Below are 24,263 nucleotides of genomic sequence, written 5' to 3' on the forward strand. Positions count from 1 at the left end.
ACCGCCGCTGGCCTATAAAAGAAAACGTGTTTATTGTATTTCCCGACTGCTGCGACATGTCGGAGCCTCGGAGGACACGCACTACATGTCTAGTGGCTACTGACTACTGACTACATTACTATATTGTCTATATTAAATGTATATTATAATAATATAATGACTCCGATCTGCTCAATACTGAAATTTATGAATTATTATATGATATAAATAATTATTTTTATTACAACCAATATCTATTTTAGGTTTTACTACCTGTCTGGTCTATTTTTACACTTATAAGTAGGCTGTACAATATACATAGTAGCCAGTAGGTACCTACTACCTATAATACATATACATTATTATTTATTATACACGCATGACTCAGAAATTTCAAAAATTATAATAAAAACTAATTTTGTGTTATTTTTACATGATTTTAATATTTATTTATTTATTTATTTATTTATATATTTATTTATTGAATAAACGGGCGTGAGCCCAGGTTAAATAATTAGGTGTACAATACAATCAAACAATAACATAACATGAATAATAACAAAGTATAAGCCTTAAAAATTAAACTAAACAATGAAAACAAAAGTAAACTATTAAAGGAACAACGGATCCTCATTGGCCAATTTCATTATTCTCGTAATAGGTTCATTTATATTTTATAGGTTCATTTATATTTTATAGGTTCATTTATATTTTATAGGTTCAATATTGTTTTGTTGATTATTATACAACATTACAACTTTATCGTTGGTATATATTGTCTAATAACTCATGAGATTATTTTATAAATCTTAAATGATTGGAATTAATATTAATAGGTACTAGCTGAGACTAAAATACACAAAACTCTATAATTTTGTACTATAATACTACGTAAGAGAAAGTGAAATTCCCAAGAAAAATGGAAATGTGGTTAAATTTTAAGGAAATTTAAGTTTTTAAAATAGTTGTTTAGAATTGTCCCCCCTTCAAGTAAACGTAGTTTAATTATTTTATTTGTATATTATAATATAAGTTGTTGATAAAAATATGATAATGGTTGAAGGTAAATTATTTCAACAATACGTCAACACTTATTGTACATAAAAAGAATGTTTTCATAAAAATTATTGTTAATAATTGCCAGAACGCCTGTCAAAATAATTCAATAAGTAAGTAGTGTGTTTTAGGGACAAAATAGGGTTTACATGTTTGGAGCAAAATGGGCACGTGATATTTAAATGATAATGATGTTTGTTTTATTCTGATGAACTATACCTACTCGAAGTTTATTGATGGCTGAATTAAAAGAACAATCTGTAAGAAATGGGTTCATAGTCTTTGTGCATTATGCTGATGTTTATGAAGAAGATGACTACATTTGTATGTGAATTTTATTCATAATTTTTTCTATAAATATTACTTACTCAAAATAAAACACTATTATTTTTTTATATTATTCATGAAATTATTTGTAAATATGAAATAAAAAAACTTAGACTAGGTAATAAAATAAATAATAAATCAACAACTTTGTGTTTTGTCAAATTTTTATTAATTTTATAAAGAGTACCCTATTTTTGCCCCATATATACATAAATGGGGAATAATGAGCTTTTTAAATTTGTAATTTTTACTAAATCAAAAATTATTCTATTATTATTTACTGGTAGTGGCATTTTATGGCCGCGGGTATTCACAACGAAATAACTGATGCGCCACCGAGGCGATAACACACGAGGTCAATGCACGAACGACCGGTTTAAAGGTATGTGATGGCGCAATGCAAATTACACACCAAGACGAATGGTGAATCGTCGGGTGGATTTACGTTTTACGCACGAAAACGATATTTTGAGTATACTAATACACTCGTTACTCAATTAACACTTACTAATTTGTAATCATCTATATCGTTTATTTTTTTCAATACTTATAAAACTTTTAGACGATTATTATAATCTTTAAACAAAAAAGAATATTATTACCTAAAACCTAACATTCTTTTTCAAAAGACTTTCAACTAAAAATATTTATTCAGCTATATATTATTACGTGTATTTATTTTATTCTCGGCTAACGGTATATATTATACTTACACCGAGTGTCCGAGTGTCAACTGTCAAGTCAAAACAGCTGCAGATAGTACCTATATGTTGAAACAATTCGGTTAGACATTTATTCATTTTATTATGTTGCTATACGCATAAATGTAGTCAAATTGTCTATACAATGCGCCGGACAAGCCGAGTTTAATGCGATACACTTATTAACGTATAATAACGATAATTTATTATTATTATTTTTATATTTATTTGATCATTATAGCTTTAAATACAGCCATTATTAGCTATAGATGGTTACTATACAATATCAATTATTTTATAAATCATTCATTATCATGGCTACCTGTTGAAGGTTTTAAAAAAAAACTAATTTTGTATCTTTTTAAGAAAGTAAGGTATTTGTTAGACTTGTCACTTATGTAGCATCATATTGGCAGTAACGGAGGAAGACACGTTACCGCCCCTGGAAATCTTAGAAAAAAGCGCGTTTTTACCAATTTAAAAAATTGACAAATGTACATAATGTACGCGTTAATAACAATAATTAATGGAACAATTTTGTATTTTCATCATTTTATTATTAAATTCACACACAGTGTACTAGTGTGTATAAATAAACGAAATCATATACACATTTCAAAATATATAATGAAAAAAATGTCGTTTTAAAGGTAGAACAAAAATACTAGTTTCGTAAACACACTTTATCAATTTATCATACCCTTACTACGCCACTGGCTATACCTAATTAATACTTATGGTCAGGGCCGAACTGGCAGACGGGATACCGGGAATTTCCCGGTGGGCCGCTTGTACTCGTAGCGACTTTTTTTTTAAGGTTGTTTTTATAGGTATACCTAAGTCTAAGTGGGCCGATTTTCCCGGTAGAAATGTTTGATCTAGTCTGGCTTATGGTACTTTAGTAATTAGTATTATTTCTTATTATCGTCTGTTGGCTATTGAAATAATATAAAACGTAAACTATTCATTCATATTTTATATTATAATTTATAATAAATACTAATAAAATAATATGCTGGCTAAATAATGTTTGTTATTAATATTTTTTTTAATAAATGTAAGGAACTAATAAACTTTTTACCTATTATAAACTGTTTATTTCTCATTATTATTTTAATTTTTTTAATTTCGTTCAATAACATTTGAATAATAAACATCAGTTTACGATTACACTGTTTTTATTAGTTGTTTGTAATTTCTAAAAGATGTCCACAACTCTTTTTAACTTTCCTTGCTTCTTTTTGCTCAAGTAGAATTTGTTTTTTATCCTAAATATAAATCATTACAACGACACAATGTTTTATAGCTTCATTGATGCAAACATATGAATGCAATTTTAAATTAACAACGGTTTCTATTCTTCAGAACACAGATCTGGGATAGTTTTATGAACCTACCTCAATGTTACATAACCGTTAAACATACATTATAGAAAAAATATTGCGATTCCATGTAATGGTAAGAAATTACTTTTATACAAGTCTGGCCAATTATGTTTTAAAATTATAACATAATAATTAACATCGTTATTTATTGTCCAAATTTGGAAATTTAAATTAAAAGTCTATAAAAAAATAATTGTCATTATATATTTTTAAATTTGTATTATATAACTTTTCATCCCACGGCTCCTTGGTGTCTCCACAATATTTTTACAGCTCCCAAATTAGTAATGACAAAAAAACAATGGTTATAGTAATATAGTGGTTAGGTATATTATGTATTTAAATTGTTATAATATATTAATATTTATTTACAGTCGAGTCGCAATAACTCGAAAAACTTGACAACTCGAATTTTTTTTATTTCCCTAGAAATATAAATTATATATAAATTAATATAAATTCGAGTTAGATAATTCGAATAATACATATTATTATCTCGAAGCAAATTTTTATCTCTCTTCAACTTCGAGTTATCGCGACTCAACTGTATTTATCACAATTTACAAATAAATAAATAATATAAAAAAAATGAAATAAAATATTTTATGCTTCATAAATACAAATTAATAAAAAAATAAACTAAAATTTATAGTGAAATGGATAAGCTTATGAATGTTTCATAATCTTGGTTCTATAGTTAAGAAATACCTCACCTATAGTTATTCTCATCTTCTCGACGTTAACTTTTTATCGATATTTTTTAAATTATTTTTATTCATTTTAGTTTCCAGATTTTTAATTTAGCTCCCATTTCCCAATCCCGCGACGCCCTAAGGAGCTGCGACACACAATTTGAATACCTTTATATAATAGCGAATTTTAAGTAAAAATTTCAAGTATCTACTATCTACTACTATTTTTTTTATTTAATTAAAGTGGTTCTCAACCTCTTCTATCATACGCCCCCTTAGTAGGTTTTCAAAAATCTCGCGCTCCCCTCATATAAATTGAAAAAAATGATCACCTTTTTTTTATTCATTTTTTCATTTTTCCTTACATTGAAAAATAAAAATAAATTAATAAATAAAATCTTCGTTATAACTGATTACGCCTCCCCAGTCCCCATCAATGTTTATACGACCTCCAGGTTGGGATACGCTGTTTTAATACATCAAAATATCAAAAATTGTTTAATATGAAAAATTAATTTGGATTTCTGAAAGAATTTTTTTTTATTTTCTTGGCGATTTTTATTTTATCGCTCATTATTACAAAATATATGTTTTTGAAAAAAAAAAATGTTACATTATTTCTAGACTTCTAGTAAAAATAAAACATTTAAAAAAAATTAAATTTTACCGTTATTTTACTTTTTTAATTTCATATTCTGAAACAGAATTGTTTCGGAGTATTTCAATACATACAAATCGAAATTCGGAAAAATAGTCTAGATATAAGTTATTTTAATATTTAATATATATTTAATATATATATAATTAGTTTTTTAGTTGAATATCGAATGTCGTAAGAACTTAAAAAAAAAGTTAAAAAAGTGCATAAAAAATGAATTTTGATTTTTGGTACAATATTTTCTAATATATTGGTTGAAATACTTAAAAAACCTTGTATTTAATTGTCAAATCTTAAGTGTAACATATGTAACATATAAAATAAATAAACGATTTTATTAATTTCTAACTATATATTATAATAATTTATTAATAATTTTACGAATTTTGTCAAAATTCTTACTTTAAAATTTAAAGTTTATAGAAAAATATCGTTAATACAAATTTTTGATATTTTTTAATTAAGAAATTAGCAATTTATGGGGTGCTCTGTAGTACATTTTCAAAAAATTTTTAATCGATATTTAAAAATAAAAAATTGAAAATAATTGAAAACTTCTCATGTATATAAATAGCTGAAAAATATTCGAAATATTTTAAGAATTTTACGGTATATAGAAAACGTTAAAATGTTAAATCAATGCATTTATTGCTCTACTCAGAATCTAAATCATACATTTTTTTTATTGAAATTTTGCTATGCAATGTAATTCTACAATTACGTAAAAGAGTGTGTTAAAATGGGGGAAATAAAGCCACCCCAAAGAAATTTTATAATGTATAGTATATACCTATAATATAAAATATACATACGGATTTTAGGTATAGGTAGTAATGTTTATATACCTATTTATAATAATAATAACACACTTTAATATTAATGTATTAAAAAAAAGATATAAATAATATACCATAAATATATTTACTTAATTCATTAATTAATTATCTTATAATAATTATAAAAGCATACATACCTATATTATTGAATTCAACTTTAACATATTATAATTTACAGTGACCCATTTTATGACTACTGGTGTCCTACAGCACTACAGCAGTGGCCAGTGGGTACCCGCCACTTATACACATTTTTTCAATAACCAATAGAATGCTAATTTATGAGTTAATTAATTAATTTAGTTTTTTTTATGTTTTAATTAATTGTTGTTTGCTTGTGGTTGTTGGTTCTTGAGTTTCGACGTGTTAATAGGTAGGTATATGTATAATATTATTCATATTATATAAGCATTGGTGTGCGGTAAATGTTGATGGATTTTAAGACACACGGGGTCGTAAACCCGGTAGTTGTGACTACTGACTAATATCGAAATAAATTAGTGGCGAGCAGGCAACTAGGAAAGTAGGAGCTACATCATAGATAAGTATATTATAGCATAATATTATAATAATCCATAGAGTAATAATCACATTAAAATGATAAATATTAAAAATATACAAACAGGCTAACGTCTTGATAAAATACCCGTGGAGTATAAATGTCCGAAGCGACAGTAGACCGTAACAGTTTAAACTGTTAATCCAAAGAGGTTTGTTATTTCGATAATCGTTGCTAGTCACCGTCCACCGATGGCTCTGTGACACATTGGAACCCCTTCTCCTACTTCCACGCCCTATCAATGTTTTAATCACTTTATTTTGCACGTCAAGTCATCGTTTATATTTTTATTTTGCTCATAGTCCATAGGTTTTATTTATCATTAATTTAGTTTAGTTCTATTGTGTATACATAAAATAAATTATCTGTTTTTCTACTACGACACTTCGTTAGGAACTTTGCTGTTAACGTCGCAGTGCCTTCACTTTTCGTCGGCACAGACGCATAGCGAGCATCGAGTTGCAGCCAACAATAGTTGTTACGACATCAAAAACAATTTACCAATGAACGACACAAAGTTGTGACACTGATTTACTGTACATATTACTATAATTGAAGGTATGTAAACCATATTTATTGTAATTAAAGGACCTTTGCTCATTGTCTTATTGGTTGTTTTAAAGGAAGTTTTAATTTGCATAGATCTTAAGTGTTACATAGTGTTTGCATTAAATAGGTACTATATAACTTGTAAATTGTTTAATATTACGTTTCCCGAGATTAATATTACTGTTTTTTGTAATGTGTAATTACGTAAAATCAAAAACAATTTTTAATGACGTCATTAAAATTTTAAAACTTAAATTGTATAGTTCTTGCAAATATCTACCTAAAACAATGATTGTAAAAAATTATTTCAAGTAAAATTTCTTATAAAAATTTAAACTAAATAAAATATATTAAGTGAAATTAGTTTAAAAAAAAATTATAGATATCTCTTGGGGACTATAAATTAATATAGTGTATACAATTATTAACTATATATTTATATGCATACCTTTTTGGCTCAATTACCATTGGAGTATTCTATTATTATTGGTATCAATTATTGAACAATGGAAAATCATAATCATAACTTTTAAAAACAATAATGTTATGTACTATAAATAAAATATTTTTAAACATTTAAATGCTTTCAAAACAAATGTTGCTAATACCTTAACAAGATTTTCATAACGTATTAAATAAATAAACAAATATTTTACTTTGTAAATATGATTTTAATATAAAATATAAATCTTATTCAATTATCAATTTTTTATGGGTATTCAAATCAAAAAATTTTAAGTTTTGAAATTAATTTTCTTAATTTACAATCTTCCAAATAAATTTTAAAAATATAATTCATAAGGTTAAGCTAATATGATTTTTATTAAATTAAAATTAAAACTTGTATTATAATATTATGTATTTTATTATCTAAAAGATATATTACATAACAATGAATAAGTATGTTAATACATACATGATACATAACTTGTAGAACTAATACATTTAAAAGTAAATAACTAATCTTAAATTGTCAATATGCTCTGATTTATATGAAATGTTAAAATCAGTACACAATAGCAGTTATATATTATAATAACATTTTAACTTAGTATTATATTTTTAGAATATTAAAAATTTACTTAAAATTGCATTGCATTTATGAAATTATCAGTGAAATTTATATTTATAATCATAGATAATTCAAATATTACTATCAATAAAATAATACTAAATAAGCCATAAGTTATTGTGTCTTACGCCTTTATACAAAACATTTAAGTATGTTACATTACTCAGAGAAAAATGAATGATCATAATTATTATAAAGAGAAAAAAAAGGTACTGTATTACTAATTTCATTCAGAATCTAATTTAGATTTTAAAAATTTTTATCAGAATTTTAATACTAGTATTAGTAAGTTCTAAAATTATCAAAATATAGTTAGATTTAAAGTATAAAATTTGAATTTATAATTAATCATTGTTTTAATTAAGTAGGTGATACTATAATCAATAATTCAAAGATACATTATGATATAAAACATGTATGTTATTAGATGTCATCACGGATGATTCAAATTTATATTTATATCTTATTTATCATAATCATTGATAACGTTGTAGTTTTACCTTTAATTAATTTTAATATGTTTTAGCATAATTTTTTTATAGTTATTTATAGAAATTACCATTCAATTTACCCCCCTTTTTCTTTGTGTCTCAGAGTTAATAATAGTGTTTAGGTAGCTCATATCTAATATATAAAAATGTCTGCTGTTACTATCTCTCAATTCCATTTTGAATGATTATTACCTATTACACATTTTGGAATAAGATATTTTTCATCTCTTACATACTTAATAATTGTTTAATTTGAAGTATCTAATTATTTAGATTTACAAATATCTCATTTATATTTTACAATGAGTTATCTACCTCTAGAGCATAATATATTAGTATTTACTATTTTCTATGCTAACCTACTTAATGATTATAATAGTATACTTGTCCTTGGCGGTATGAACATAAAATGCTGTGTTAAAATCATGAATATTTTTTATTTATTTCTTATATTAACTCATTAATAGGTTATATTACAATAATCAAAACGGGTCTTTGAAGGTTTTTAAATAATAGCTAATAATGTATGCTAATTAATTTTTCTTGGTATACCTAATTATTTATTTGTCAAAATTATAGATTAAAAACTTAATTCATAGATTTTTGTGTTTAGATACTTTTCTTTTCATTATAATTAATTTATATATTATTAAGTCATTATTTTTTTATTTAATTTATTATTTTTAGATATATTATTGAAAATAAAAATAAATATAATACATTTTTTTATAGTATTTTCTTATTATGTACATATAGTATTATATGTGTGCAAATTTAAAATTGGTTATTTTAATATATCTTATCTTATGTATGTTACAGATTATTTCATCAAAAAATGTTTCTTTGGGATTGGGTTACTGGCGTCCTGGGATATTTAGGTGAGTAATATTGCATTAATTATCATTAATTGTTTGTTATATGATATTGATTAGATAATGAAAATATTTTGATATTTTTAATTGATTCAAATATACTTAATAATTCAATTGTTCATTCATTATTTATTATATAATATATTATTATCCAATCAAACTCATATCATTGATAAAATTAATACGAAATAAATAATTTTAATTATGTGTGGTATGTATACATATTATTATGTTTACATTCACTTATTTAAATTAAGTTTAATGAATTATAATATTATAATTTCATAGGGTTGTGGAAAAAATCAGGAAAACTACTATTCCTTGGTTTAGATAATGCTGGAAAAACTACTCTATTACATATGTTGAAAGATGATCGTTTGGCACAACACACTCCTACATTGCATCCAAGTATGATCATTGAACCGGTTATAGAAATATAAAGGTTTTACATTTTTGTACATTAAAAATTTAATACATGATAATTTATTTTATAGCATCTGAGGAATTGTCTGTTGGGAACATAAAATTCACAACATTTGATTTGGGTGGCCATTCACAAGCCAGAAAAGTATGGAAAGATTATTTCCCTGCTGTAGATGCAATTGTATTTTTGGTAGACGCTTGTGACAAATCTAGAATTATGGAAAGTAAAAATGAATTGGATTCATTATTGCTTGATGAATCTTTATCTAACTGCCCCGTACTCGTTCTTGGTAACAAAATTGATAGACCAGGTGCATTAAATGAAACAGAATTAAGAAATTATTTTGCATTGAACCAAACAACTGGAAAAGTATGTAAACTATGATATTATATATTATATAAACCTATTAATATTTTTGTAACTTTATTATTATGTCTATACATAATAATAATAAAATAATTAATAATTAATTTGAAATTAATGAGAATTCAACTAATTATTAACTATAAAATATTATTATTTTTTGTAAATGTTCATGTGTTACTGGGAGTTATAATTTAAATATCTCATCATAAACTTTATGATATAAATATTTTGACAAAACATTATTTATTAAGTTAGACCAGTGATTTTCAACCTTTTTAACTATGCAGCACACTTCATCTCTTACAAAATTTTCGTGGCACACCATTCCATATAATATTTGAAGCATATTTTATTATTTACCTATATATACTTATAAAGCTATTAATAGATTTTTTGTGGCACACCGGTTGAAAACCACTGAGTTAGAAATAGAATAATATAGTAAAAGATGTCTTTACTCAATATCCACATAGTGTTAATTGAGGAAGTTTATTTACTATGTATGAAATAATTTATTATAATCTGTTGTGATTTAATTCTATATTAACTAATATTGATTTATTCTTTTTAGGCTAGAGTACCCAGATCAGATCTTCCTGGTCGTCCTTTAGAAGTATTCATGTGTTCTGTATTGAAACGCCATGGTTATGGAGAAGGGTTCAGATGGCTGGCACAATATATTGATTAATGTTTATAATATATGTGTTAAAAAAATATATATTTTAATTTTTAAATTCATTCTTTTTTTTACTGTTCTCTCTACCAGTAAGGTATATAATTTAATATAACTTGGCTAAACCTCCAATTAAATAATTTTGTATAAACAAAATTTCCGTTTTTATGTTGATAATTTTACTGAAGTAACACTTTTATTGTCTTGTACCACATATTATTTTTTATTTAGGTGTGCAGTAATGAAACAAATAAAATTTAATTGTATTTAATTGCTTTTTGTTATTGTTTTTATTAAATAGACAAAATAAAGAGAAAAAAAAATTATGTGACTAGAAAACATTTTGTGTAAAAAAAAAAAATTGACAATTGAGTAATAAATTATATTTTATTTATGAGCTTGATCTAATAAGTCACATAATGCCGATATGTAACTTTGAGCCATTTGTAGCGTCTCATATTTTGATAATTTATGTTCGTCTTCTATAGAAGTTGGTATAGCCTCTCGGAGTCTATCAAATGCTTCATTCAAGCCGTTCATGCGTCGACGTTCTCTTGCATTAGCTGCTAAACGTCTCTTTCTTGCTATCGTTGGCGATATGCATTCTTTGCTGTTAGGCTTTGTTGGTATGTAATCATTTGAATGTCTATTATAAATAAAATACAATGAATATGTGTAGACAAAACCGTAATGTAAGTTTATTAGTATGCAGTATGTAGGAATAGTTAATATGTAGTTATAAATTATAATGCCTATCTATTTTTTTTTAATTTCATAGACTACATCATATCTAATAAACTTTATTGAAGACATAAGACGCAATTTTTGTTTATAAATATTTGAAGTTCAGTTTCTGACTAAATTTTCAAATTGTTTCGTAGTTTAAAACGCATTCAATTTTAATATCGAAGATACGAAGAATTGACAATGCAATTCAAGGTTTAGGTTCCTAAATTTCTTTTAAAGCAATTTAAAAATAAAAATTTATAATTGTATTTACTTATCTTTGAAATTCAAATTGTAACAAATTTGAAACAAAAAAAAAAATAATAATTTTTATAGTTATTAGATTAGATTTCAAAAAATATGTTAATGTTACTAGAACTTGAAATTTGTCCCCATCATTACGTATACCTACTTGACTATTATTATTTTCTATATGATTTAAAAGTTAAAGATAAATATAATAGGTAAATAAATCATAAAATTCATCTGCGATGTTTTTGTAGAAAATTGGTACAATCTATAGGCATTACTGATATTAGGTACCTATACCTACCGTATTGTACCTATTACTATTGGCCATTGAAAAAATGAATACATTATTGTAAAAATATTTTTAGGTTTAATTATCATCATTGAATAAATTATAGATATGTTGATTTTAATTTAATGTGATCAATTAGCATTATTCAATAAGTTTAATATTATACTGATTTACTCTAGGAGTCAGTACATAGGTAACAAAACGCATGTTGATTGTATTTTTATATGTAAACCTTAATACCTTATAACTAATAAGAATTACCTAAGTAATAAAGTACCCAAATGAGAAGATAATATGTATAATGTATGCTTAGGGCTAGCACGAGATTGATAAACGGGGTATAGGTCCTACTAGGACCGTACTAGAAAAAAAAGTATGCAAGTTTAACCCTGAAGAAAAAAGTTATAGGGAAATTAAGCTCCAGGAAAAGATAAATTATATATTTTTAATTATCTTTATTACAATTAAAATAAATAATAGATATATTTTTATAATTATGCAAATTGTGGATTTAGTTTTATAAATTATTAATTAAAAAATCAATCTTTATTATTGTAGTTAAAATCAAAATTAATTTCGCGTAGCTAACTACATTCCAGTTGATATTATGTTACACTCGATATAGATACAAATATAAAATAATAATGATAGTATAATTAGTATTAATATACATTATAATAATCGAAGGTAGGAACCGAACCTACCTATACTATTTTTTTTTCCATGAGACTTAATTTACTACTTTAAAAATGTATACAAATTATCGTGGACCCAATTTACCAAGTTCCGAGCAGTGATGGTTCCCAGTCCGTGAGGCACGCTTCCCATAGGAGACCCAAGTATCAGAGGAGACACGAGGTGAATATTGAAATAATTGTTTACTATAACATACGTACGTCTAATAAAAACTGTTGTTTCATTTATTCATGGGAGGCGCGATTATATTTTTTTATTTTTGGCGAACGACAGAAGTTACAAAAATAAATGTATATTATGATATAATATTTATATTTATTTTATAATAAAAAACAGGTCACAGGTTTTAATTTGATGTGTATAGGTGAGCAGGTAGTTTTAATATTAAACCTTATAGTATATGGATAAAATATTTTTAATGCAACTATTTACCGTGGTTAAGTTCCTATCTACTTTCTAGTTACTATAAACTGAATATAGTACCTAGTACCTACTATACCTATATAATATGCCTAAAACTCAGAGCCGGCCTTAGTGTGGAGCGAGGCCTGGAACAAATCGTAGTTTTTTTTTCATCGAAAAATTATAGTATACAATAATGTATAATTTCATAACGCGAGGCCCAAAATGTGAATGTCATAGATACCAAAGCGCGAGCCGCAAGGCCCTACTGGTCCCTGCCTAAAACCGGAACTGCTAAAACTTGCAGACTATAAGATAAATTCACTAATGTATGAGCGATTCTATTATAATTTATGATTAATATACAGTCTATACAGTAGTATATATCATACAATATCGTACGTAAATAAAGACATGGGTTTAGATTATGATTAGGTATCTACCTGAAATAGGAACGATTCCATCGGTCACTGCGCTGGGACGACGACAGTGGCTGCAGCAACTGCAGATGACCGGTGAACGAGCATTCGTCGTCTAGCGGCGGTAGTCGGGTCGATGGCGGTGGTGGACTACCGCAGCTCGCAGTCGCGTCCCAGTAGCCGCGGTCCGCGGAGTCGTCTAAGAATGCGCGCTGCCCGTGATTGAACCCCTCGGACGACGAACCGTCCGACGAGTGTTGCCACTGCCAGTACGCGCCGTGTCGTGACGGTGATTCACGGTTTCCGTTGAAATTTCCCGGACTGCCAAAACCGTGTACGTAGTCGACGGCCCCTGTAGCGAGATGCTTCTGGTTCGTGTCGAATGACTGGTGCTGGTGCTGCTGGTGCTGGTGATGACGATACTGAACCATATCCATCGTCGACCAGGTTATTCGACCACTATTGCTGTATACCTATTATAATTTATAATTTAATGGACAGTTGTATATAGTATTGTCCTGCTGCAGGACGACATGATTTTGATTATATGGTTACGTAGAAATTATATTAAAAGTCAAGCAGTGACGGATTTTATTTTCGATTTTGAATTATTTTCTTAAACGTCGGTTATTTCAATACTAATCACTTTTATATAGTCGCCTTTTATAATGTTATAATAGTTTTTGTTCAAACTGCGCGTTACGTAAACAACTCCAAAAGCGAATTCTACGGATAAACCATTTCTAAGGAATTTATATTACGCGATTCACTCAACTCAGTGTATTAAATCAAATATTCAAAATGTTGATAAAATAGTTCCTTACCAATTGTTCTTACAGCACTTTTAAAATGTCAAAAATAAATTAAGGAACTACCATATCTATATAAAACTGATGTAGATACTTAGATAGATAGATATAATTAAATCTTGACGAGCCTAAAGTACTTATAGGCAATAACCTATAGGCTATGATTATAATTTATAACAGACACACTTTTATAAACTATATTGACATAGTTATAGGCACACTAATATAGACATCTAGTAATATAATAATTGGCACTATTATAGGGTTCCTAAATTTCTAGTTATAGTGTAATTAGTGTATAGTTAATAGTTATGTAAATTAATTAAATCCATTCAAATACATATTAAACGACATATCTACTGGCTACTATAAGTAGGTCCTACATAATACCAGGGTCGGCCTGGGTACCTGAGGGCCCAGGCAGGAATTATTTTCTGGAGTCCAATAATAATTTTATACTGTATTTTGGGGAACACAGTACAGAGGCCCAAGAACTATAATACGGCAAGGGCCCAGGCAAGAATCCCGGCTCTCCGGCCCTTGCCAGGCCGACCCTGCATAATACTGTATAGTAAAGATAGTTTTTAATAATATAAATTATTGAACAACTTTGAACGAAATACTCGTACGTAAATTTTACTGGTTACCACGTTATAAATTATATTGGTGGGCACTTTGCTAACTGAAAAAAAAAATGTTAACTCATGTCATACTTAATTTTTATTAATTAAAAAAATTTAATAAATATTTAAAATAACTTGAGATTTAGGATAATTAGATACAGATTTAACACGCAAATTGTATCATGGTAATATGTTTTACTTTGAATGATAAGATTATGGCTTTAAAATATTTTTGCAGTGTTTTTGATTAGGAATTTCTGGGGTTGTTAGGTTTGTTAATATTATTTAATTTCTGAAAATAATGCTTTTTCTGTGATATCTATGTCTACTATATTACTATACCTATATAATATGCAAATTGTGTAAAATTCGAGTTTATATCACGATATGTCATTTATCATCCGGTGATATATCGTTTAGGTAAGACAGTCAACAGTTGTTGCCAGCAAAGTTGTTCCCAATCCCCAGTTCAAAAGTCTGGACCAAGTTCCTTGGGTAGCTATACTAAGATGATTGAAAGTTTACCATCGGTAAAGTTATATATAGTAATTTTTGTTTCATCTAAAAAAATATCAGTAAAATATACAACGAAAAGAATATTATAGTTTTCCATTTTCATATTTTATAAGTAATAATGGTTTCTATAGACTATATAGTCTATACTGCTACTGGTAATATTTGATAACTTCCACAATAATAGATTCAATATTCATTATTGAGATAAATAAATGTATTTATCAAACAGAAAAGAATATTATATATTTATATGTAATATGTTATCTTCTGATAATCTATTTTTATATTTTAAATTAAAGTTTAAATTATTACAGATTACAATATAGGTACCTATACTTAGTTGGATCAAAGAATATTGTTGAAAAAACACAGATAATGCTTTTATCGTTTACTCTATAAAAATTCAAATTTAAAATAACAAAACTAAATAGGTATAGCCATATAGGTACTAATGTAAATATCCTATCATTTTTTTCTGAATATAAATTTTCTAGGAGGAAAATGTTTTAACTCTTATTGCTATATTGTTTGTTATAATGGAAATATTGTCACTGAAAATGATCGGTATAACGTTCTCTTAATATAGATATAGGTACTCTTAGAGTCTTATATCATATTATAATATTTAATAATCAATAACTTAATAAGGCTATAATCATAAATTAAAGAATATTGTTAACCAATTTAATAAACGTACTGCTTATAGATTACTGGCTTACTAACAATATTAATAAATAAGAATATACAATAGGTACTTATGATAATTTATCACAATTCTCACAAAACCTATTAACTTCTTATACCGAGTTATACATATCGTTTAACCGTTAATTTGTAATGTTTTTGCATATTGATATGGGATATTAAGTAAGTATAGTAAGTATATAGTAATATAGTAGGTATATACAATGATTTTACGAATTTTTTTTAAATACCTATTTAAATTTTGTATAATATGTACCTATACTAATTCTCTACGGCAGTGGCTCTACGGCTATACATATATATATGAATAAATATACAAAATAATTTCTTATTAGATATTTAATAATATTTATAAGCACGCGATTTGAAAAAATGGATATTTTAATATTTTAATTAAATATTAATTTATCATAGCTTATAATATCTTATAAATTAGATTTTAAATCATTTAAATTAAATTCTACAGAATGCTGAATGATTCACCAAATGCCTTATTTTTTTCTTCAACAATATAGTTATTCTAAAGCTAATTTTGTAATTTTTATATATACTCTAACTTTAAGACCATTTTTTTCAAATTAGAAACCCTCTATCTATTATGTATTTTTTTTAGTACTATATAGTAACTTAATATTACATATATTTTATATATTTTTTAAACCGTTTTTAAAGAGAATTATTCTTAGTATAAACATTTTAATAACTGAGAATCTACATCTACTCGTTCGAATTTTGAATTAGCTACATCAAAATAATCGAATTTTATTGCACTTTAATACCTTACTATAATCTATAAACATATTCTCGAAGTTTGTGATATGTAATTTTGTATTTCAATAAATACTTGGTACTCCACACATAAACATTAAACCGGCACCAAACTTAACCACGGAAAAAATAATCTGCATAATGTAAATTTCCATTTATGATTAGTAGATTGGAATTACAGTCATAAAAAAAAAATAATAATAATAATAATAAGCAATAAAAAAAATATATAAAATAATGAGAATAGTAATCAAAAATTGAAAAATAAAAAAATCCAATAATTAAGGACTCATTGATTTCAAATTTAAAGGAAAAATGTTCGAATATTATGATGTACTAGAGTACTAGACTACTAAATTAGATACTGCGGTGTATTGTACCTCAGGCAACAAAAATCACAATATATATTTTTACCTGTTGATAGGCGTGGGCAGTGTTTTACTCGTATGTTACAATCTAAGCCGGCGATATATATTTATTATGTATGTAAGTATAATAATCACGACAGTAGCACATATTATAATATGTATGATAAATCCACAGCCATGGATATATATAATATAAACATAAATGATTTAATAAGTGTGAAAAAACACGCGGGCGAAATGCGATCATAGACGACACCAACGGCACTATATGTATTATTATTACTATTGTTATTATTATCAGGCACTTAAGCAGACGGCACGGCAGTTGACGGCACGAGCCCCGAACACTCATTGACGCGGAAGCGCGTGCCGGCAGACGGCATATGGTCATCCTTCGCGTGTGTATAGGTAACGATGATGATAATAATAATTGTATCGTAATAGATAGAAGATCTATCTTTTACAATGTGCGCACGGTCATTATATATTATTCGTTATACGATTCTATTCGCTTGTTTCGTTTTATTTTTCTCCCCACCACATCGGCGGACCAACGCCTGCAATTATCCGTTGCACGCGCGACTTGCCGCCTGACTCCATCATCCCCCGGAACAATAATTTTCAACAGTCTTAATATAATAACGTGAATATACGTAATTGTAATACTAATACATATAGCTATATTGGTATATCGTATATAACGTATATTATATATATATATAAGTTGCAATAAACTTATAATAATAAATATATACGTCTTTTCCTCGAGTACAAGCAGTTTTTAATCTTTTATTTTCACCTACGAACATACGTACAAATACAATTAAAAGTGAAATTATTGATAAATTAACAGACTATATTGAAACTTTCATACTAACCCTTGTGTAATTTAATTGAAGTTCAAAAAATCATTGTATAATAACAAAAAATAAACAAATTTAAGCCGCATATAAACCACCCATTACGTTATTACGTGTTTTATTCATTTTATCAATTTTTTTACTTAACTTATTAAAAATCAACACATTTTTCTAATACTAACATAATAACACAAATAAACATTATTACGACAACATTAAATGATGTGTTATTATTGTAAATTATTATTTTTTTAAATATTATTGGTTTTTAAATAATGTAAATATGTACTTAGAATTTTGATGGCCCGCGAAAAATTTTCAGATCCCTAATGTGGCCATTCAAAAATATTAATTGGGGACCCCTGGTTTACACCATAATATAAGTTTGTAAAATCCATGCTGATTAATTAGGTCGCACAAAATATTAATTATTATATTATAGTATGCGATACGAAATTTGGTTAATGGTAGGTATCACATACGTAAGGTGGTTCATAACATTAGGCCCAGTGCCTAATGTTTGCACTACCACAATATTGTACCTAAATATTTTTTACTTATACATAATGAGTAATGAGTTTTGATTTTTAAATTATATTGATTGTGACGTTATTAGTTTATACATAATCCTTTGACTTTTTCCCATCTACGTGCACGTATAATCGTCATTTTTAGACTACTGTAATTATAGCAATGCGCAGCTGCTACACACTACACAGCAAGACTATACATGCCGGACTGCCAGAGTGCTAGAGTCAGTCGCTTTCGGATATCTGCAAATTGTTTGAAGTATATGTTAAGTATTGAATCAGCATATTATATATTTGTATCACATCAGGTGTCGTATATGTTCAGAATGTTTACTATATATTATTTTACAGGGCGTCATGTTTATTAAATTATTATTTATTCGTTACATCATTCATTATAATATATAATTTTATTATTTTAAGTATTTTTAGTGTAATATATAATAAGTATATTATACATACGATGAATGCATTCAATATGTTGAAAGTTGAATAATTATAATTTCTAATTTGTATATAGTTATTTACGTATTTAAATTATTATTTATTGTCATGTATTTATTTAAGTTTAAAAGTTAAAGTACAATGCTTATAGATATACCTACCTACATATTTATTATTAAACACACGTAAAGTTCATAAATTCTCATAAATATTATATATTTTAAAGCAATTTTTTGTATTATAGTAGGTATACTTATACTGAATATTCGAAGTCACTTATATAGTTATATTGTACCGTTATAAATACGTTATATACGAGAAAAGTGCCAAAAATATGTAAAGTATATATCTACCTTTCTATGGTTATTTAACTGTATAATTATTATTTTTTCGTATTCGTTTGGGGCTTGTTCTTGTGAACGAAGGTTTAAGCATATTATACAATGTATAGGTATCTGCTTGTCTTCCTAAATAGGTATAGTAAGTATTATATAATAATTAATGTTACATACCCTTACCACAACATTCTAATTAGAAGACGATTGTTTGAAAATTACAAAAACGTCTTTATTAATAAAGAATGATATGTTATTATATAACATTTATATAACGAAGGTCCTGAAAATATTTCGAATACCAATAACAAAAACACTCATATACGACGAGTAAATTAATATATATAAAATATTGTTTTATTATTCGTGTTTAATTATTACCTATGGTTTGGAAAATTATGTAGAATTTTAATGGCCTTAATATTATATGAATATTTACAATCCACTATCTATATTATGTTACAGTTTAACGTATCGATATATATTATATAAAATGCATAGTACCTATATATTTTACGCATAAATACAAATTATATTATTAGTTATTACACCCATCATACAGCTAACGCCTAACGGGTTAATGTCAAGTATGAAATTATAAAATATAATTGCAGTGTGCGTAGAGTATATATATTATTATTAAATTAAATGGGTATAATAATTTTAAAGAACCGTAAGTCCCAATTTATTTGGTTCCAAATAAGTCAAACCGTAATCAATGCGATAATTTTAATTATACTGTTTAAAACAATAATAACCATGTATTGGTATTTTGTATTGACAGAATGACAGTAAACGATGATATACTCATAATTTAATTTTTCAATAGAGTAAAATAAATTCACGAACGTGTAATATACTTATGTTATACCTATACATTTTTTTTATTTATTTATTAAATATAGTTGTAGATTGTGTGAACAGAAAATTATTAATGCATACCTTTAGTTAATATAGCTTATCATCTGTATGCAGCAATAATTTAATAATAATTTAAGCTTTACCACTTACTTCTTAAATTGCTGATACATATATGTATAATACTGTAATGTATTATATCGTCAATTTTTTAGTCATATGATTATTAAGTATATATAAATGTTTCAATTACCAACTCTATAGCACTAATGGTCTATTACACTAATCTTATTTTAAGTATTAAAATACAAGTACTAAGTATAGATAATACTATTACTACTTGTAATTTATAATAAAGCGCATCAACAGATACAGAATTAATATAGGTACTTATTGAGAACTGACATTTTTATAACTCGCTCGCCCAAAAATGTTATGTCTTCAAATATTTATAAAACATTAGAAATAGTGCAATATTTTAGTTTCAAAAATATTAATGAAATCAAAATATAATATGTATATAAATATAACTTATATTATGCAATTTATTGTAAAACGAATCCTCTTCGACATCCATGGTTTGCATCTAGTTATAGTCTATTAAAAATGAGATTAGTATAGGGCGGCGAACAGTTCCCACTAAGTCAACCACCTACTGATTTACCGGTCGTGTCCCGCAGAATAAGGCCACGCCCATACACAAAACTAGGCCGTCCACACCTATCTCATATTGAATAGAGTACCTATAGCAAGATTGTCGTCTTAACTAAAAGTAATATTAATGTTAAAATGTTTATAGGTATATTAATTAATATAATGGCTATATTATTTTTTTCCCTTAAAAATCATAGATAGGTAAATATTGTTTCTACCATAATTATCTTTATGATAAAATATATGCATTTATATATAAGCTGTATATTGTATGTAAATAAGTAGTACATCAAATGACCTGAAATACTCGTTCACCATTTCACCAATTTGATTTAATATTAAAATGTTATTTACAAAAAGAAAAAAATTGTGAGCAACATAATTTATAATAAGTTAAAATTGATAACTTCAAAATGATTTATAAATAATAATATATTAATATATACCTACTAACCTACTGTAAAGATATGTTTGTGTATGCTATTTATTAAAGTTCAAGTAATTATAAATCATTAGTTCAGCCTATAATGGTTATTTGCATATATATGTATGATGTATTATCTTATAATAATGTCGTAAGGAAGGTACAAGTACTGATGTACTCAAATCAAACAATGTAGGAGAATATAGCTACCTATAATAAATTGTCTATAGTTATAATTATTATTAATCTATTTTACTTTGTAGTCGTGATAGTGCTATGAAACTCCTGAGATTATTATGCCCGAGACCGGGGGGTCTGGGTGCTGGATGAGGATATATTTGATCTTGATCGAATGGGAGAATGGGATAAGTCATCTAATACATCCATTTTAGATCATCTATTAGATTAAGTATCCAAAATAGTATTTTTGAATTCAAATTATCTAATTCTGAGCATGATATGCAGAGCGACAATGTATTGATTTTACAAAGATTAGTATTATTTTTTGCAAGTTATTGCCTTGGAATAGTACATATACTTCAATTTTAAACTTAAGTGGTGATTTATGGTATTGGATCTAGTTGATACTTTAAGTGGTCAAAAGTAAAATATATCCAATACCTTAATAATTAAAAAAAAAAAATATGGAAACTAATAAATTTTACACTAAACTAATTCATTTTGACAAAATGTATAAAAAAAAATGATCAAACAATTTGAGATATACTATTAGTGGTATAGGCCGATAGACCATCTCCGTATAGAATCGTTCTCCGTGTATCTACAATGATGTATCATTGAATTTAAATTTAACACATGCACTTATTACAGTGATCCACTCGACACCTTATGTACACCAGAGCGATACCCACTCGCTCACCTTTTTTCGCACATGCAACATAACAAAATTAAGAATGTTTCATATAAGGATTACATTTGCAGTGAGTTTAATGAAGCCCAAAATTTGAGATCAATCTGGTTAGTTTAAAATCTTTCAAACCATCTAGAATAAACAAAAAAAAAGTTTCATCATAAAAATCTATTGATGATTATTTTATAGGTGCATTCTAATTATTAGAATAGTCTGTATTATTTAATGTTTAAAGCACTATATTAAGAGTGTGGCGAAGATTTGACTGTGATAAAACTTTTCTTACTAAAACTGTTGTTTTCCTTTTACTCGCGAAAAACAACGTACAATTTTCTGTGTATATAAATTGGCGTTCATACGTCTACGACAAAACATGACTAAATGTTTAACCTAAACCTTGCGAGCTGTTATAGAAAATTCTGATTTAATGAGAGCCAGTCGAGCCAGGTTGATTTTTGTTCAGTTATAATGCAATTATGAAATTCTTAGAATGTACACTACTGTTCGCACATTTCCACAATAATTATATTATATTATTTTTAATCAATAATAATGCAATTACATAACTCACGTACTCACGGCAATACAACGGAACTAAACTTATTTTCTAAATCGATTTTTTTATTATATCACTTTATAAAAACATGTGTTCCGAGTATTTTATGATTTTTGGAATAACTGAATAATATCAATATTTCAGGTTTTCATAAATTTTTCAAAATATTAAGCATAACTCAAAATTCTAACTACGAAATCCGTAAAGCATTTTTTGAGAAAAATTCACAATTATTATCAATTATTGCTTAGCATTAGTTAATTTTAGTATTAGTATCATAATATGATTATAATGTTACATAATATGCAATAATTTGATTACGAATTATTTACGATTGCTGCATGCTTATAGTAGCTATAGCTATAGCTAATACTTGCTGTACTTGCTATACTTATAAGATTATTAATTATACTTCTAAGTATTGGGGTTACGTGACTGTTTAAACGTAGTATTGCTACTTCTTAATTTTCATTACTCCTTTAAGTTTGAATACCTACTTTATATTATTATCATACTCGAGTTTTTACATAAATAACAATACGAGTATTATATCTAATATCTATGTAGATAACCATGACACAATAGATTACCTATACAATTATTCGTAGCTCATATTTTCAAGCGAAAACATAATTTTAATTTTAGGGAGTCAATGCATAGTGCCCTAACAATGTCTTATCGACTCCAGACTTTTTTTTAAATATAGTAGCTTTTTAATTATTAATTGTAACTGAGTACTAACACCAAAGAAATAGTATAGTAGTTTCAAGTTTGGTATGCCTATTGCAATTGTATATTGTAATATACATAATATATTATAATGTATAATACGGTTTTGGACAAATAATAATTATCGTATGTCATGTCATTAAATTCGTTGGTGCTTCGCCTGATCTGTCGTATAGATAAGACGAAACTGTCTCTAATTTTTATTTTTATGGCGGGAACACGCGCCCGTTTTATTTATATATGTTTAATTCATGTGCTTAATTATGATAATATCGGTGCGGCGGGGGCGGCAGCTGCATAAATAGACGTGCGCCACGCGTGTGCCCTCAAGGAAGAAACCGGTTCGACCAACGCATTCGTATTTTGCGGTATAAATTAATTCTTTTAACCGAAATGTTTCGAGGATCCTATAACGATAAAAAATGAAACACGACCTAGTACCTAGAAGACCCGGTGGAAACTAACGATCGCATATTTATATGCATTTTTTAAGCTCGCTGCATAGGTGGTATTTATTAATTATAATAGACATATTATTATATTATAGACTATAGTTATAACTTACAAGTTATAACTTATAGAGACTGTATAGCTGCAAATTCTTGAACAAAATTTAATACAAAATTTATCATCTACTCCTTCGGTAGATTTAACAATTTATTTTTACAACATTATGGGATAATTAAGAAATAATTTTTAAAGTGCTTAAAAAAATGTTAGACATATTTACTTTTTAAGCCTAACTCCAATGATAATTTTTGTAAAAACTTATAGCTTATAGGTATATAA

The 24,263-nt window shown here is 26.5% G+C and overlaps 2 protein-coding genes across 2 annotated transcripts; one reads left to right on the plus strand and one right to left on the minus strand.

Annotated features, from left to right (window-relative positions):
- The first annotated feature begins 6,439 nt into the window (after window positions 1–6,439).
- On the plus strand, window positions 6,440–10,701 carry LOC132916974 (GTP-binding protein SAR1b). The gene is made up of 5 exons (XM_060977455.1): window positions 6,440–6,751; window positions 9,125–9,183; window positions 9,466–9,585; window positions 9,672–9,970; window positions 10,539–10,701. The coding sequence occupies exons 2-5, from the start codon at window positions 9,141–9,143 to the stop codon at window positions 10,653–10,655; spliced, it is 579 nt and encodes a 192-aa protein (XP_060833438.1). The 5' UTR covers window positions 6,440–6,751; window positions 9,125–9,140; the 3' UTR covers window positions 10,656–10,701.
- Window positions 10,702–10,891: 190 nt separating this feature from the next.
- LOC132916973 (protein dimmed-like) lies at window positions 10,892–17,620 on the minus strand. Its single transcript, XM_060977453.1, has 3 exons — window positions 17,260–17,620; window positions 13,449–13,897; window positions 10,892–11,286 (listed from the first exon to the last, which is right to left on the minus strand). Exons 2-3 carry the CDS (start codon window positions 13,859–13,861, stop codon window positions 11,028–11,030), a joined length of 672 nt encoding a protein of 223 aa, XP_060833436.1. The 5' UTR covers window positions 13,862–13,897; window positions 17,260–17,620; the 3' UTR covers window positions 10,892–11,027.
- Window positions 17,621–24,263: the final 6,643 nt, after the last annotated feature.

This window comes from Rhopalosiphum padi, chromosome 1, assembly GCF_020882245.1.
Source record: "Rhopalosiphum padi isolate XX-2018 chromosome 1, ASM2088224v1, whole genome shotgun sequence".
NCBI classification, from domain to species: domain Eukaryota; kingdom Metazoa; phylum Arthropoda; class Insecta; order Hemiptera; family Aphididae; genus Rhopalosiphum; species Rhopalosiphum padi.